The sequence below is a fragment of the Botrytis sinoallii genome (assembly GCF_014898435.1).
Source record: "Botrytis sinoallii strain Bc 23 chromosome Unknown BSIN_002, whole genome shotgun sequence".
NCBI classification, from domain to species: Eukaryota; Fungi; Ascomycota; class Leotiomycetes; order Helotiales; family Sclerotiniaceae; genus Botrytis; species Botrytis sinoallii.
Genome location: NW_024066029.1, coordinates 2,139,010 through 2,159,193, shown reverse-complemented (window position 1 = coordinate 2,159,193; position 20,184 = coordinate 2,139,010). Strand labels below are relative to the sequence as shown.

Genomic DNA, 20,184 nt, shown 5'->3' with positions numbered 1-20,184 from the left:
TTCTATAAGATAAAGTATATATAGGATTGGCGAGAGGGGTAAGCCTTGTGGAATACCATATTCCATTATACTATAGCTAGTTATTGCTTCATTAAATCTAACCCTAAATTGTTTTTGGATTAGAAAAAAGTCGATTAGAGCGATCAGGTTTTGTGGAAACCCCTGTCTCCTTATTCGTTTCAAAAGTCTGTTTTTAAATAGAGTATCAAACACTCCTTGTATATTTAGTATAATCATTATAATCTTGTAGCCTTTATTGAATATTATTTTTGTATTATAAATAAATAATATTATTAAGTTTATAGCTGATTGTTTCGGAAGGGCTTTGTAGTATTATAGGCTGAGTATTTCTTATATTAAGGCTATCTATACTAGATATCTTACTATAATCCTTTTAAGGCCCTTTTCAATATAAAAGAGGAGGGCGATAGGCCACTATAATCGTAGGGATATTCAATTTGTTTTCCCTATTTTTGATAATATAATTATTTCTGTTTATTTTTATATTATAGAGAAATGATTAAGCTATAAATATTTATTGAAAATAATATATAGAATTAAGTCTATTTCCATTCAAATAGTCTTTAGTAATCTTATTATAATCCGATTTGTCCTTAGGGATATATTCGAGATCCCTATAATATTACATTCCATTTTCTTTATAAAGATAGACTCCCTTTAGAATAGTTTTTTTCTATTTTGATTGTATTCAAAGTCCAGAAGATCATTGATAATTTTGAAGTATTGCAGAATCTCTGAATATAGCAGCTCAATCTTTTCTTTATTCAATATAACAATATATTCACCTACTATAATCAGTAAAAAGCAATATATAAAGCTCAGATCGTGCTATCCAATCACTCTATACAGATCTCAATCTGATTTCATCTCATTAAGGAATTTCCTTCAGTACCCTCTTTTGGCCTATCATATACACAATAAGAATGCTCTGCATTCTGTAGAGTAATCGCCATTGGTTGTACGGCTCCGGAGGTATACATCTCGAGCGATCGTGCAGTCGGGTGTCCTGTATTGAAATCTAGAGCTTTAAAATATCGATTTTTTAATTTGTATAGGAATCATATACAAATTTGAAAATTTTATAAAATCTTTAATAACTTTCTAATAAAAATTGCTAAAAATAAACTATAAAATTTTATTATAAATTTATAGTATATTTTATTTAGAAGATAGGATACGATGACTCTCACCTGTATGTGGTGTATCCTACGAACCTTCGATCGTGCGATCGGAGAGCTAAGTAGAGTTAGCTGGAGCTAGGTAATGGTTGTACATTAATTGGAGGCCATACTAGGAGCGAAGATATATATAACTAATCACTAGAAAGTAATTACGAAAATACTCGAAACAAAAAACTATTAATAAAACAGAAATAAAAATCATTTAATAATAAAAGGAAAATAAAAGCAAAATTGATACGAAACTATATCTTTACAAATCTATATAGGGAGCAGAGCCAAAGCATATCGTAACAAAATGTTTGCAAAGCGGAATTAGTTTTTGAAATAATGGATAATAAAGTTTCTATAATATAGTTGAGTTTGACTAAAGCCTGTATTGAAAACAAAACCGATATCCTTAATTTAACAAACGAAAATCAATAGAATACTTTTGGAATATTAGTATACAGAGTTTTTATAACCCAATAATACATATAATCTATAGATATACTGAATCGAATATTTATAAATAATAAAAGAAATAATAGAAAATATATAAAGACTAGAACAATATCTATTAGGGCTAGCGGGAGTATATATAGAATAGGAGAAGGGATGTTTTTAGTATCTTATCTCCGAGTGTACAGAAACAATATAACAGCAAAGAAATTCCAATATAGAAAGAATACTTTTAACAAGTTATACTTGATGATACTTAATTGATATTACAGTAATAAAGGATTTCAGATAAAGGTTAATCCTATAATATATATATATAATGCATTCCTAACATTCTACTTTCAACTACAAACTATATATTAGGGGAATGGATTTTATAAACAGAGCTTTGATTAGTAAATTAGAAATATTATAAAAGGGCTACTTAACTAGGAATCTGAAATAACAAATCTGTAAGATATAATCAATCTTGTTATATAAAAGAGATCCGGTAAGATAATACAAAACAGCTATTAGCTACAAGGCATAATATATAATAATAGCAATAATGATATTATCTATATAGCTTGAGAGAATGGATGTGTATATCAATCTATAATCAGATACTATAGAATAAAAAGTATAATAGAGATATCAAATAGACTTAAAAAATAAATAGAAATGGAGATATAAAGGAATGATTTTAATTCTAATCAAAACTTTTGAAGATAATCATATAATAAATGATTTAATATAGTCAAAAGATTCTACAGAAATCTAATACTAATAGCTTTATTATAAGTGAACCGGGGAAACATTTGTAAATATAGCGAATCTACTTTATATTATAATATATTCTACAAAATAGTTATAATATAATTCATTTCTGTCGGATATGCTGATAATATAGCTATATATCACACGTCTAAGGACCTATCTACGAATACATATATGCTTCGCTGAACTGTTTGACGCATTTTACAATAGGGAGATCAGAATAAGGTCTTTTTCGCTTCGGAAAAATTTGAGCTTTTTTATATATCGAGGAAGTATGAAACTACAAACCCGATTATAAGAATAAGTCGGGACCTAATCATTACGCCAATCCCTTTAGAATTTATCAACAGAGTATAACCGACTTTATACTAGCTTGGTATTCTTTTCAATTAACGCTTAATATTCTTATAGCATATCAAAATGTACATTACGAAAACTATACGCATTACATCCTACATCCGATCAATAGCTTATATAGCCTATAAACTATCTGCAGTCTGTTTGCGAAAAACAATCATTACCTGTATACTCCCCGTTGCTCTTTTCGACTCCAAAGTATAGTTTGATGAGCTATACAAATAATACCCAAATACAAACTATATTCAAATCAACACCAGAATCAAGAAACATATCAATCTAATCAGCAAAACGATTCACAATGCAATACAGGGAGCTTTACCCATTTAAAAAACAACCCCGATAACCACACTCCTTATAAAAGCTAATCTCCCAACTGGAATTGTTACACTAGAGCAAGCCAGATTGAGATTCACATTTCGATTTCAAATAATGGATATACAATACCTACTTGTAAATCAATTAAAGCTGTATATCAGAAAAAGAGGATAAGGTATAGGTATATTGAAAAATTCCATTACCAGATTGTAGAAAATAAGACAAGCAATCCCTGCAACCGAATACCCTAAACTTCTATAACCACATTTTTTCTCTGAGTACTGCATTGATTTAATTAATAGTATAAGCAAAAAGGATATTACGAAAGTATTTAAAGACTAATAAAACCTAATTTCTCAAAAAGATTATTCTATATTCTCAAATAGATTCGAACAATATAATGAATGCAATCATTGCGTAAAATATGGTTTTGCGATTTATTACAATAAGCAACAGATTGATAGTAACTATAACTGTATATACGAACAGTTGCATATCTTTAATGCTAAGGCGATCGGCGTGTAATGGGGATTAGAGCGCCTTCTGAACACTATCAAATGCCTTTATCAAGGCTGAATATAGCTATATATTAATAGCACCTTAGTAATCTGAAGAATGCAAAAAAGCACTACTGGTTCCTCTTAATAGGCTTATCATAAATATTATCAAGCAATACGATACTACAATATTACAGTCAAGTGATTCCCTGAGCATACCAAGATAGAGAGCAACGAGACAGCTGATTGCTTTACCAATTAGAATACAATTGGACCACTTGATCCTGGTCTATCGTGCCTCCCCACTGTTAGCAATTCCTGCTTTATTCTATATACCAAATATCAATATTTAAAAAGTAAATAATGAAATACGAAAAGAAATCTGATCTCCGAAATATACAATGTATGGAAACCGGTATATAATACCTTGAAACTGGAAAGCCTTAAGCTTTCTTATAGAGTACTATACAGACTTATAGCGATATGGACCAAATACAATAACTTTATAGTTTATTATATCAAATTCAATCACAAAAATAGTATAAATATTTATATATATAGAATCGAGAAAAGTCTATTATACTTTTTTCGATATCCAATCAATAATCAGATACACAGCAATTAACTACTTGTACTAAATCGATTACAATCCGAATAGAATATAATAGCATATATCAATCATATTCTATAATTACAATATAGCTTTACTGACCTTTTCATTAGATCTAGATTCTATACTAAAATATATCCAAACTATATATAATCATATAGATACCAACCTGCTTCAATACTCCGAGGACAAGCTTTCTACCCCAATCAACCTAAGACTCGCACTGATTAGCTATAAGCGCCCCGAGCGCTCTCCCGATCGATAGCAATCGACCCGATCATCCGCCGATACCCGGACGATATACGAAACAAGATTCTCTAGAATAGAACCACAAACCCTTAAACAGAATAGCTGTAGGATTGCTATAAGTGATATTAAACGGGGAAATACCAAAGGCAACAAGCCTCTAATTAGCTAATATTATACTACTATGAGCAGCTGGAACGCTAGCGGCCCGTAGACCCGCTCCTTAGTATATCTAGAATACCCCTTGGGAGGTCAGATATTAGACGTTAATCACTATAAATAAATAAAAATAAATAAAATTTATTTAGAAGATTAAGAAAAAATAGAAAATTTCTTATAAATAAATATTTAAAGGGATACCCTCAAAATAACAGGGATTATTTATATTATTGTAAACTCACTGTATACTATATCTCTATATCTGTTAATTTTTTTGAATTTTTTTTTTTTGAATTTCTATATAGATTTGAATTCAAAATTTTCAAAAAGATATAACGTGGTTTATCAGCAGTCCGCCCATATCACTAGTCCGCCCACTTTTCTTCTAATTCACATCTTCAAATCTATATTATTCAATAACAATTGAATCAATTGATTAAAACTATTAAGAATCTAATAATCTAGAATCGATTATATTGTTTTAACAAGTTTTTGAATTATAACCTGGTATTCCATACTTATTATAATACTTATTAGAAAATGCTTCCCTACTAGAATTTCCCCTATTTTGATGCTCATTGTGTTGAATCTGAATATCAATCTTTTATTGAGATAATATATCTGCAGTCTTTTGTTCAGTAAGTATTTCTCTATTATGTAGTTGAATCTTTTTAGTATGTCGATGCTTGTTTAATATCTTATTTGCTTTTCGAAGTATACGATTCTCTGTACTTAAAAGTGTATTCTCATAAGCTAATCTTTCTATATCTTTAGCTAGAGCTAATACAGTTTTGAATATAGGTATAGGGAAGCTTGATTGATAACAAGTCATTCAAGATTTTACTAAAGTTGATTGTAAAAGAGCTTCAGTTGGATTGCAAGGTGTTTGAGAGATTCAAGAGTTTAAATCGATAAATAGAGGGGTAGGTGTACGAATTCGAATATCCAATTTTGAGAGTATAGCTTAGGAATCAAATGGTATTAGATCTGCTTTTCGAAAACCAGCTTTTGTATTCTGAGCTGTAATTGAATCTTGATATATAGTTTTAAAAGCTATAAAGAATTCAATCTTTATGATATAGTTGATATAAGCTTTAATAAATATATCAATTTGATAACTATATGCCTGTTTCAATATATCAAAACAGCCAACATCGAATGGTTGAGTTAAATGACTTGAATGTAGTGGTAACTTTAGATATATAATGTTATGTGACTTGCAATATGATTGAAAAGATATCGATTCGTAACTTTCGTGCTTATCTAGTACTAGCATTCGATATTTGCTCTTCGTTTGATGAATAGTATACTTGTCGAAGTGCTTTATTCATTCTAATCCTATCTCATTGTTTGTTTATCCATTAGAAATAGATTTAATAACCCAATCTACAGGAAAACCGCTTTCCATATATCAATTAAAAGATGATATTGTTCTTGCACTATTAAAAATAGTAGTATAGTCTCACCCTCCCTATTCCTATATATAATCGCTATAGCCTACTTTCTATTGCCTAATTGTATTGTCTTGCTTCTGCTATTTCGTTCAGTATTAGTTATCACTATTCCGGAACATATTATATCTATCATAAAGCCGGTTTCATCGAAATTGTAGAAATCGCAATCGAAAATACTATATTTTGCCTGTATATTCGAAACTAATCGAAACTACTCTTCAATAAGCTTAGAATCTTTGCAAAAAGCTCTTTGAAAGTTATAAATGTAACTAAAACAATCTTTAATTTTATATAACACTTTACAAATCAATAAACTTAAAGCTTTTCAATCTTTTTTGTATCTTATATTTCGAATATATAATTCATTATATCTTCAATACTATTTAATTTAAATGAAAATCCTTTATTATCTATATCAATTATATATTGAATAAATACCTTGTCTTCCAATTTAATCAAATTATAATTTTTTAATCGATATTCAACCATATTAATACAATCTTTGATTTTATCCCTCAAAATAAATCGAGGTATATTATAAAGTATTACTACTTTTCGAATTGATAATTACGGATCGATTTTAATAACTTCAATAACTAAAATTATTCGTACTTTTTTAGAATGATTCTTTATAAATAATTATTGATAAAATGTATATTGAAATAAGAGAATTGAAAATACCAAAAAAGTGGGCGGACTAGTGATATGGGCGGACTGCTGATAAACCACGTTATAGTTTTCTTTTAATAATTGTTGTTAAAAAGTTATTAAAGATTTTATAAAAATTTCAAATTTGTATGTGATTTCTATACAAATTAAAAAATCGATATTTTGAAGCTTTAGATCTCAATACAGAAAAATCCTAAAAATCTAAAATTTTTAGAATAAGTTTAAAACGATTTGAATTATATATATATAAATTTTTAATGAATTCTATTCATAAATAAGAAAGTTAGAAATTCCATTTTTGGTGTGAAAAGTGGTCGAAAAGTGGCCCAAAACAGGGGTGGCCCGAAAGTAGGGTAACCGACTTACTTTTTGTTCAACTATTGGTTAGTTTGGAAACATTTAGTCACGGTTATGAAAGTTGCGATCTTTATAATTATTAGTAAATAATTCTTTAAATGAATTCGGCCGACTGCATGAATGCGCCACCGATTATTTACTCCTTTAACCGAAGCGATTGATACTAGGCTAACCTTGTGTGATATCACCAAAGAGATCTCCCTCAGATTTTCAGGGTACTAAAGCCCCACTGCTAACTTTCTCCACAACTCTTATTTCTATCTTCTGTGCCGCCTGCGCCGTCTTAGCTGTAATGTAAGTTGCTGTAATGGATCATTAATAATTTTATGAGCATAGTTACTTCGTCACGCGCTGGATGACATTGAAGTTACACTAAACCCGTTAAAATCTAGATTATTTTTTGAAAACATTTGATTTTCAGTTCAAAATCAAAAAATGTCATTCATTACAATAGCGATTTTTGAAGGGAACTATTATTCTGAGGGCAAATTTCGACACTAGCTCCTATCTGAAGGGAAAAGCCGGTAGCCAAGTTACAACACCAGCACGCGGACTGTCATGACTTGCTGGAAGTAACCAAAGCGCTGAGGTTGATTTGGGAACCAGATAAATCCCGGAAGATCAGTTTTGAAAGCTGGCTGTACGGCCGTCTTGCTATTGTCAGTTATGTCTCGATACTTCGTCTCTGCGAGGAAATCAGGCAGCTGCTGTAGAACAGGTCCCACGGTATCGAAGCTAGACAAGGCGAGTCAGGGATGATGGTTTCTTAAGATAGGAGGAGCTCTTACAAGTGATGAATTCCACCCTGATAGTTCTTGTCTGCTAGAACAGAAGTAGTAGAGCTTGAGCTGAAGCGGTCCTTGCTAGTCTCCTTAATTTGTCCAGCCGAGGCTATATACCGTAGGATACGGCCTTGAGATGTTAAGCATGAGATTTTGAGCGTCTTTGGGAATTAATATTCTTACCTAAGAGTTCTGGAGCTGCATTTGTCTTCAGAGCTAGCGCTTCGACACTGATTGGATCTTTGCTCTCCTGAATAGCATTAAAGATACCTAGATCGACACCAATACGAGCAGCGGTGATTTGAAGGTGCTTCAAAATTAGTAAAACTACATCGTGGCTGCAATACTAACTGATTGGGTGACACTCACTAATCCTGCGAATCACTGAAGTGTATCATAAGGAGTCTCGATGCTGTACTGGAGGGTTTGCAAAGTATCTATCAACTTCTTGCGGGCAGCCTCGTCCGCGTTTGCGGCCAGCTTCTGAATCTGAGTAACGATGGCACTCATATTTGTCGTTCTTCTACTGAACTCTGCAGATAGTAAATCGATCGGATTGGTTGAAAATGTTAAGAACTCAAGTAAATTGAAATGTAGTGGTGTGAAATTCGTTGTTGGAGTTGAGAGAGAGGTAGGAAAAGTGAAGTAAATGACTGGAAGTAAGTACACGAGCCTCAGGCTCTAGATGCAGACGATAGTCCGGTAAATCTTGAATGGATAGTGAATTTAGGGAATAACATTTAATCAATAAATCTTTTTAATGTAAAATAAGATGCATCTTAATCCGAAGCTAGACTATACAGAGTATAAGATAAGTGCACTCTTAATATTATCACTTTTGAGTATTTTAGAGCTTGTAACACGCGTGTGTAACGCTCTTGTCACGCACATGTTGAAGGGTTGCATGTAAGCACTAGTCAAAGTATTGAATAATAATACCCACTTATTTTAGATAACGTGGTTTATCATCATGTGGGCCATATCATCATGTGGGCCACTTTCACCTTAATTATTATCTCTTTACTTTAATATGCAATTTATTAACAATTTATTATGGAAATGATTAATAAAGAAATATAAATTATTCTGGTTATTCAAACTATTCAAAAAGACAAAAAATTAAGTATTTGAAAAGCTGTTAAATTATATAATATTCTGTATATAATAATTTAGTACAGAATGAATAGTTTAATCTCTTATACAAAATATCGATACAAAATCTATAAGATTATAGAATTGAAAAAGAAAGCGATTATTCAATATATAATTGATATGGATAATAAAGGATTTCTGTTTAAACTTAAAAGTATAAAAGATATAGTAAATCATATTCTTGAATCGAAAAGTGCAAAATCTATTGGAAAACTTTAGGCGTATCGATTCATAAAGTATTGAATCGAATTAAGATATGTTTTAATTGTATTTATAACTTTCAAAAAACTCTTTATAAAAATCCTGAGTTTATTAAGAAATAGTTTTGATTAGTTTCAGAAAAGATGTGTATTGTAGGTAAGGTTTTAGTATTAAGTTTAGTGCGTATTATATTGAAAACTATGTATAATCTAGTTGACTATATTAATCAAGATGATTATATAATACACCTAATGCATTTAGCCTATTTTCTAGATTGATTCTATAAGACATGCACTCTTATATGTATACTTTAATTAAGTTAAAATAAGTTCTATTTCCATATTCCTTTTATATATACTATAATAGTCATATAGTATACTTAATCCTCTTATTTTATTAATCAATTAATAATCACCATAAAAATCCATCTATATGCTAGCTTACCATTATATTTAAATTAAATGGATAGTAGAATTCGCTAAATTAATAATTAGAGTATTTATAGTTTATTATCTTAATATAACTTTACTTATTTTGGGCAAAGTTAGAATATAGATTCTATTTTTTTTTAAAAAGGGAAAAGAGAAAAGATTAATCCTATAAGACAAATAGTATAATTTGTTATACATCAATTCCTTTTTGTAAATTAAATGGAAGAGTGGACTTATAAGTACCAGCTTGTAAATTCTGATATTCCAATATATCATTCTCGAATAGTATGTGTAAATATCTGATTTGAAATTTGAAAAACTTTAAATAGTCAATATAAAATGATTTGCGAATAGCTTTTTTATTGATTTATTGCAATTTATAGAATTTCTAATAATCTTCTATAAAATTGATGATGACAAAGGGATTATGGTAGAAAGGGTATAGTTTCTTTTTAACTGAGGTGTTGTTATATAGTATTATTATATTTCCTGATTGATATATAAAATTATTTTATATATCTATATTATGTTTTTTCTTATTAATAGCTTTTTTTCAGTCAGATTATTCCAAAGCTTCTTATTTAATTAGCTCCTGGTTGTATATAAATTCGAAAACTTTAGTATAGTATATCTTAAAAGGAAACTCCTTATTAATATTCTTAATAATAAAAAGGTAACTCTATATTTCCTTTTATTTATAAAAAGGATATTCGATTTTTAAAGGGCTAACTAATTGAAAGCCAAATATAATCTTATAAGGGGAATGATCTAAATATAATACTTTTTGTATATTGAGAGAGTTAATGCTAATTTGAATCTCAAATGGCTAATCAATAATATTAGATTCGATCTTTTTAAGTATTCTTTGAAATAGATCGTTTCCTTTTTTGATTATTCCGGATAACTTTTTTATTTCGATAATAATAAAAATGAAAAACATACCGGATTTTTTAGAAAAACTGTGTAAAGTCTTGTTTTCAAAATGTATATCAAAATCGTGTATTCCTCTAATAAGGATTCCAATTGCATTAAAAAACCAGTCTAGATATTTAATAGTCTTTGTTCTTATAATACTAACTATTAGGAATATCTAAATATAATAAAAGAAATAATCAATAATTAATAAAATATAAGTGAAATTGAGATATCCTTCTTTATCGAATATATTATTATTATAATCTATATTTTCAATAATAAGTCTTATATTTATTAGTTTCTATACTACAGGCTAAGTTATATTTAGAATTTAAGCTTTATTGATTAATATAGATAAAAGTAATTCTATAAAATCAAATCTGATAAGAATAAGTGGATAATCAATTTTAAAAGATATTAAGTGAGAGATATACTATTGAATATTATATTTAATATATTTTAAATAATCTAAAATGTATTATTTGATATTTGAAATTAGATAAGGTTAATAATGGTTTCTAAACTTTTTAATAATCAATTCTATAGTAAAGTATTCTTTTTGATTATATATATATAATAAAATATTAGATATCTTATATTTTTGTATGTAATACTTATTAACTTTATAGACTATATAAAAAAGTTTATCTTTGAATAAGAAAAAATCCTTAGTATAGTATAAAAAAAGATATCTTTTCAAGAGTAGAAATTCTATTGAGAAATATATTAATAGAAATATAATTGAATATATTATTGTGTGAACAAGGGAATTCACTTCAAAAGAATGACTTCAATATAATGGCTACTGTATCAAAGATATTTAGGCAAATGTAAAGGAGATTAGCTCTTTCAATAATGCCTATATAAGGCCTACTACTTCCCCTCATTAGCTAGCTCTTTAGACAGAATACAATACAGACATTTAGGGGCCTATTAATAATAATGGGAACCACATCTCCCGTATTCCTGATCTCATTATTGAACCAATACTAATTAATGATATCACAAATTACTTAACTTATTTATTCAAAATACCTTCTCACTTTTACTTTTTTTATTTCCCATTATCAGTACTATAACATCCCAGGGAAGTGTTAGTACTAGCTCTAAGCAAACTAACAAAAAACCCGATACTAACAAAAAACCTATTCCATCCGATCAATCCACTGGTATAAAAGGATTTATCAATATGATAACTAACAACACCAATCCTTTGCAACAAAAGTTCAAGATTTCTTTTATAAAGATATAATCAATGCTTCTCCTTATCCTTCTACTTCTTTCAATCTCTATATTCCTAATAAAACAGTAACTGAAAAAAAAAAAACTCAGGAAACTGCTAAGGATTTGAAGTTCAAAGGAGAATTTTAGAATTATTCCTTTTCAAAAGATCTCAATAAAGCTAGATAGTTCTATAAAGGATATACATTCAAGATGGGGACAGAACATTAGATTGATGAATACTTTCTTTTTCGAATAGCTATATACTCAAATACAAGAATCACCAACACATTTCTTCAAAATACAATCACATTCGATTTCGAACTCATTCAATAAGCCCTACTCAGAAATATTGATAAGTTAATATTATATGACTTTTACAAGATCTTGTAATATTATAGAGTTTATATCAATATAAATGCAAATCTCGATGATGCTTTAATAGAAGCATTTCTTTACAAAGAATATTACAATTAGACTGCGAATCAGCTTCTGGAATATCAGATTAATGAGGTATAACCATTTGTATCTACAAAATGGGCCTATCTTTCTATCGGACTCGATTCGAGACTATAAATCGAACCTTTTATCGAATCTCAAAATAATATTCCAGCTAATTATCTAACTTTATCAAAACCCAGCAAAATTATAAGTGATTCGATTATTCCTTTTAATATACATGGAGGACTAGCTCTATTCCAATTTGGGGATATACAAATCTCATATACATTTTTACTAATACTAGAATTAGGCTCTAGAATTCCATTGGTTGATGTTTCTATAGGATCATCTAATAATAGTGATAATCCGGATAATAATAATAATTGGGGCGGTGGTTGAGGTGGCAATAATAGTAGAAGCGGTGGTAATGGTGGTAGAGGTGGCGATAGAGATAATAGGGATAGGGATTATTCTGATTGTTTTAATTGCAAGAATAATGATCAATGCAATTAGAGCCATTGTTTTATTAATCTTTCGAAAATCTATAGGGATAACAATAAATATAAGAATATCGATAATTCCTTTAATCTAAAGATCTTTATATTCGGGAAGCATTATCATAAAGTATTTGTATCAGTGAAGATAACTATAACAGCCTTTCCGATTATACTCACAAATACAGCTAGAGACTACTATCAAGCAAATCTTAGTAGTCTTTCTGATTCGTATCAAAGCTTATACAACATAATAATCAACAATTTCGAAGGATCTGAATATTAACGGAATATATTTCTCAAGTAAAATAATATTACTTTTAAGGATTATATCGAGAAAAACCTATCTATAAAGCCTTAGGAAATATTTAATATAATGATTATAGATTTATATTTCCTTTAGTATATTATTCTTAGGATAATACACAATCCTCAATTGTATTATATTAAGATTTTATCTGCATGTAATAGTATTCCGGAGTGCTATTCTACAATATACAACCCTTATCTAATTGTTACAAAACTTATTAACCAGATTAAACAAACTATCGACTCTTATCGAAAAGCATTTCCGAAACCATACCCTCCACCTGAGATATTCCTTACAGATCAATGTTTCTATAATAGTGCATCTTTGAATTCTTCCTTTCGAAAACCTTATAATAAATATATTGGTCGATAATCCTTCTCTGTATTAGCTAATAAGGGTAAGGACGATTATTACTTCCCTAATTGTAAGAAGAAAGACTATAAATACTATAAGTATATATAAAAAGAGAAAGACCAACTTAAGATGAATTACTATACCAAATATAGCAATCTCAACAACAAGAGCTTTACAAAACAATATGATCAGTTCATTACTGATATCGAATAAGAAAATAATCGAGATAGTAATAATAATAATAATGATAATTATTTTATTAATCAATATCTTATTAATACAAGCAATTCTAAAGAGATCTCTAGAACATTCTTTATTTCAATAGATACTTGTAATAATTCTTCAGTAGTAATTAATCTCAATAACATTGTAAGCGTTTATAAATTAACAGTTGAGGCATTTACTACAAGCAACGAGCAATATAATACTGATATGTTTTTCGGTATTATAATCGATACAGATATGACTAAAAGATTATCTATCGAATACAATCAGTATTTGGCATAAAAAAAGATCGAGGATATTGAGTATAATAAAACTACTGCTGAACAAGTAATAATCCAATATGGTATTGAAGCAACGACTTTCATTAATTCGTTTTATATCAAGCTTCTATTTAGAGAAGTAAAATGGAACATAATAAAAGCCAATCTTCTATTCTTGCTTTCTTTAACCGATATGGATAGACTTAGATTCAAGTATAACAACCTTAATAATATTGCTATTATATCTAAAGGTGTTTATTCTATATATCAATAATTCAACCATGCATTTTTGCTATAGAATATTAATATCGAGGGACTGATTAATTATTCTATTGATAATAATGATTATTATCTTATCAAAATCGAGTTATAAAGAATTCATTATTAATTTAATTATCTATTTACATGTAAGTTTTATAAAATGCTTAAATACTTCGAGTATAATAAAGACTTTGAAGTGATTAAATAGTTTACCAAGTTTTGTTATTATTGTTAAGTTTATAGCAAGTCGCTTGGCAAATTCAAATTCTCTTTATCCGATAAGGATTTTGAGTTTAATTATATTATATTTGTTAATATACTTTATATCAACAATAATCCGATCCTATATATTATTAATAAAGCCATATGTTTTCAAGCCGCTCGATAGCTAAGCAATATATCTACAAAGCATATATAGAATAAACTCCATGAGTACTAGATCGATATATATATTGGTTCACCGGAGTATATCACTTATAATACTGATACCAATTTCGTTGAAAGAGAGTTTCAACAACATGCTATGTTAATGTCCATTCAGACAAAAACAGTCCCTATGGAAGCACATCATTCGATCAATATTATTAAGAGATTTCATACATTATTACAAAAATCTTACAAGATTATTTACAAAGAAATTCATAAACTCAGTATTCGCAAAACAGCTATACTCCAAATAACTATAAAGGCAATCAATGATACTGCCAGACCTGATGGTTTAGTGCCTACTTTACTCGTTTTTGATACTTTTCTCCGCATAATTGATATCAGCCCTCCAATACCTACTATTCAACAATATACTACTACAATCTCTAAAGCTATAATAGAGGTTTATAGATTATATAATTCTATATAAATACAAAAGGTCTTAAATATACGCAATGGACTCTCTACAACTGTACTTTATAACTTGCTATCAAACAGCAAGGTTTTGGTTTGGAAAGAGAACAATAAAACAACTATTGATAAATGGAAAGAACCTTTTTTACTCATTAGTATAAAAGGGGAGACATATACTCTTGATCTATTTTATAAACCTATAAGATTTAGATCTACATCGATAAAGCCGTATTATAAGCATTTAGAAGCTGAACATATTAAGGAGATTGAAGAAATTAATTATAATATTGATCTTGAGATAACTTTATCAAATTCCAGCAAAGTTATATTACCTTCTTTAGGAATAGTAATCATGCATACAACGAATTCAGAGGAACCTCTCTTGGATTTATCCAAGAATAACCAGATGCCTATACCAATATCTTTCCCACAAATGATCATATCTCAGATTCAAGTTCATATACAAGATTACTATCCCGAATGTTTTGTTGCTGATCCCAAGGATCTTATTATATATAAGGAATCCAAGAAGAAAGAGATTAATGAATTAACAACTAAGAGTATATTCGAGGTTATATTACTTTCGGATATTCCTTTTAGTACACGTATTTTTAAATCGCGATTTGTTAATGAGATCAAAAACAAAAGAACGAATACTGAATTCCGCAAGTCGAGACTAGTTATTCAAGTATATAATAATACTAATAAAACATTTGTATTAACACAATCCCCAACAATTCAACAATCGTATCAATGTATTTTAGTTTTATTAGCTACAAGTACTCGAAAAACAAACACAGAAATATATATTCGAAATATCACTCAGATATATACTCAATCCACTTCGAACTTGTATTGCACTTTTTATACCCATGCTCCGGAAGAAATGAATCTATCAACCGGTATGATTTTACTTGTTGTTAAGTTATTATATAGTATTCCTGAGGCAGGAAACCATTGGTTTCGGATATATCATACTCATCATTATGAGAAGCTTAAAATGCAGCAATTTATATATAACCCTTGTCTTTTGCATACTAATAATAAGGGGACTGAATTCAGTATTGTAGAGCTTCAGACAGATAATATACTCATTATTGGGGATAATACGTTTATACAAACTGAGGATAAGCAACTCAAGCAAGCTGGCTTTATGGCTAAGGATCGCGAGGAACTCATTTACAATCATCCATTAAAGTTTAATGGTGTCACTTTTACACTCAAGAATGATAATATTCATTTTGATTAGGAGAGGTAATACGGCAATCTACAGCTCGTATCTACAAGATCCATGAATATGCATGGTATGTGTAACAAGATTCAAAAGCATACTTCTATATGTGAACAGTATATTGTATAATGAGTCTGCGGAGTATATATTGCAATTATATATCAACCCAAGACATCTTTCGATCTGTCCATGGTAGTACAGATGACCCAATCTGGCAAGAATGATATTGTGGCGTTAAATAAGCATATCAAATAGCAAAAAGAAAACTCTGCTAGAGGATTCAAATATGTGCTACTTGATTTAGATTCACTTAAGATTGTTGTTTTTGCTAATGCCTCTTTTACAAACAATAAGGATTATTCGTTCCAAATAGGCTATGTGATCGTTATGATGGATAAATATAATAATGCTAATATTATTCATTAGTTATCCATTAAATACAAGAGAGTCACACATAATGTTTTGGTATCCAAGCTATATGGATTAGTTCAGGGATTCAATATCGGTATAGCAATCACTTTTACAGTTAACGCTATTCTCAACAAGGAGATTTCATTAGTTTTGTGTACTAATTCCAAATCATTATACAACCTACTTACAAAACTGAGAATAACTAGTAAAAAAAGATTAATAATCGATATTATGGCATTATGTTAATCCTATAAGTGGAGGGAGATCATTAAAGTGATTTGGATTGATAATCCGATTAATTTGACTGATGTAATAACAAAAGGAAAGCCATATTAAGCTCTTACTGATCTAATCAATACAAATAAGATCAATATCAAGGTAATAAAATAGATAAAACGGAATTAAAGGAAGGGATTGATTCTGCTAATAAAAGATCAGGGACTTTAATTAGCAGATGGAGGATTTTATGATTTTACGAATTTCTTTTCAACCATTGTATTTAAAGTTATAAAAGAGAATTCCGAGTGTGTGAACAAGGGAATTCACTTTAAAAGAATGACTTCAATATAATGGCTACTGTATTAAAAGTATTTAGGCGAATGCGAAGGAGACTAGTTCTTTCAGTAGTGCCTATATAAGGCCTACTATTTCCCCTCATTAGCTAGCTCTTTAGACAGAATACAATACAGACATTTAGGGGCCTACTAATGATAGTGGGAACCACGTCTCCCGTATTCCTGATCTCATTATTGAACCAACAATTATAATATTAGAAATTATTCTTATATTTATTTGAAATTGATTTAAAAGAAATATTGTTAATAATAATTATAAATTAATCTAATATTATAATATCCAGATTATTTTCGAAAGATTATAGTATATTATAATCTATAATAGCTTAAAGTTGTTTAGTTTTATATAAACGAAAAAATTCTTTGTAATTATCAATTCCATTTTTCCAAATCTATTTAGAATTTTTATTATTTTTTTGGAATAAGTTAAGAAAGTCTAAAAGTAAATCCAACTTGTAATTCGGATTGGGGAAAATAATATGGGAAAGAGTATCTACAATCTTGTTGTGAGATCCCTCAATATATTCAATAATAATATTCAGAATAAATAGCTTTATAGCCTAATAGGTATAGATTTTATAAGTTTTGATTTTAGGGGATAAGAATCTAATTAATAATATATAATTAATGAAAATCTTATAAGATTTTAAATAATGGAAATAATAATAATATTTATATACAAATTCAATAATTACTAAAAGCTTATGTTTATAAATATTATAGTTTCTTTGAGTTTTAATAAAAAAAAAGGAATTATATAAAATAGAGTATATAACCAAAGATCCTAAGATAACTCCTAAAGAATATTGTTTCTATACAATATAGCAATTTAATACAAAAGCACTAGAATCTGTATATATCTCAATAGGAAGGGAGTAGTCGATACTATATAATTCAACTACTTCAGAATACTTAGCTTATAGAAAACTCAAAGGTAAGTTGCTTATATGATTTCTATTGCTATTTGATATTACTAGTATTATTATTATTATTATTATTATTATTAGTAATTTTCAACCGGGCCGTATAGGCGAGCCTCCCAGGGGGCATTACGGTTGGGCTAACTGCGGGATGATCTTCTAGTTTATATAATCCCCTTTTCCTAGAGATAGGGTCTCAATACCCTCAATAGCCTTCCAAGCGATGGCTAGTGCACTTGCACTTTTGTCTCCGATTTTTTGAATATCTTTGTATATGCTTTCCGATCTTTTATATAATATTTATTTGAAAGCTGCTTTATTCTATAAGAATAGCTTTTGTATATATTCTATTACAGTATAATATGCTATATGCTTCAATTTTCTTTCATATAGTTTTTCTAGATCTATCCCCTTCTATTCTCTGCTTATATTCGCTTAAATCAATCAATCTCTTTTTTTTTTTCTTTTTATTCTTTTGATAGTGTTTTAGGGTATATATTTTTATAGAAATTTATTATAACAATAAATTTAGTGAATTTGGTTAATATATATATTAGTTGTTTCAGTAATCGTTCTTAAACTGTTTGATTACAGAGTGGGTATTTGGGTTTGATATCTGAAGGCCAGGTTTTATAGGTTGCGAGGATTTTGTGGTAATGTATAATATACTTAAGAGATTTGAATGTTCTGTATAAGTAGTGAATTGTTACTTCCTTATATTTAAATCATTGATAATAGTTTTCGAAATCGTTATATACTAAGCGAATCGCTAGTATATAATAAAGAGTTACTTGTAAGAATTCTAATTCCTTAGGATATTTATTTGTACTCTTTGAATCCCATTTCTGGTATTATTTGGAAAGTGTTAATATCTATTTGATTCACTATATTTGTATTATTAATTCCATAATAGTTTTTATTATAAAGCGGATATCGCTTACTATAAATCGATTTGTATACTCTGAGGCTGATTTTCTTATTTCTTTATTAGTGAATATATTTGTATGCTCATTCCCTTTGATCTTTATATGGTCTAGCAATCATTTAATCTGGATCGAGTATGTTTATATTAGTTTATAGTATTTGAGAAAAGCCTATTGCAATATAATAAAGGCTATACCTCTCATTTCTCATATCATTGATATACTATCGATATATATATAGATTTCCATTTGTTTTATGCTGGTGATATTTCTGATTATTATTTGAAAGTCTCGGTATACCCCAATTACTTCCACATTAAATATATGAGAATTATAATATAATTTATCATTTCCTTTATATACTATCATTTGTCCTTTATATATAATATATCTATATCCTATTTGCCTATTATCCTTATCAGTCTGTTTCGATTTATTAGAGAATATAATGATCTGATTATATATACACTTGTTTTATTATTTCTAAAACTATTCTATTACTATCTTTTTCATAAGGTTTTTAGTAGGATCCGTTCGATACCCTGATATATAGTAAAGCCCTGCTAAAGTCATCTCCTTGATTCGGGGAAGGTACTAACTGATTATCTGGACCTTTGTTCTGACTGGCTGCAATTAGCTTTCCTTATTACCGGAGAAATAGATGGCTCTTATCCCTTAGTGATAAAGCGGGCAGAAATGAATTATATTATAATTATTTTCTAGAATATATTATAACACAAAGTAGGTTCGCTATACCTACAAATGCTTTTCTGGCTTATTTATAATAAAGCCACTAGTACTAAACTTCTATAGAATCTTTTAATTATATTAAACTATTTATTATATAATTATCTTCGGAAGTTTTGGCCAGAACCAAAACCATTTCTTTATACCTTCATTCCTATTTGCTTCTTAAGTCTATCTGATATCTCTATTATATTCTCTGCCTTATAATATCCGATTATAGATTGATATATATATCCATCCTCTCGAGCTATATAGATAGTATTGCTATTGTTATCATTATATATTATGCTTTACAATTAATAACTATTTTGTATTATCTTATCGGATCTCTTTTGTATAATAAGACCGACTATATCTTACAAGCTTGTTATTTCAGATCTTTAGTCAGGCAGTCCTTCTATAGTATTTTCAACTCACTAATTAAAGC

The 20,184-nt window shown here is 28.7% G+C and overlaps 1 protein-coding gene across 1 annotated transcript; it reads right to left on the bottom strand.

Annotated features, from left to right (window-relative positions):
- Positions 1-7,596: 7,596 nt before the first annotated feature.
- Positions 7,597-8,355, bottom strand: EAF02_001655 (uncharacterized protein; the record flags this gene model as incomplete). The annotated part of the gene is made up of 4 exons (XM_038897703.1): positions 7,597-7,798; positions 7,852-7,975; positions 8,029-8,183; positions 8,231-8,355. 4 exons carry the CDS (start codon positions 8,353-8,355, stop codon positions 7,597-7,599), a joined length of 606 nt encoding a protein of 201 aa, XP_038762678.1.
- Between the last annotated feature and the right edge of the window lie 11,829 nt (positions 8,356-20,184).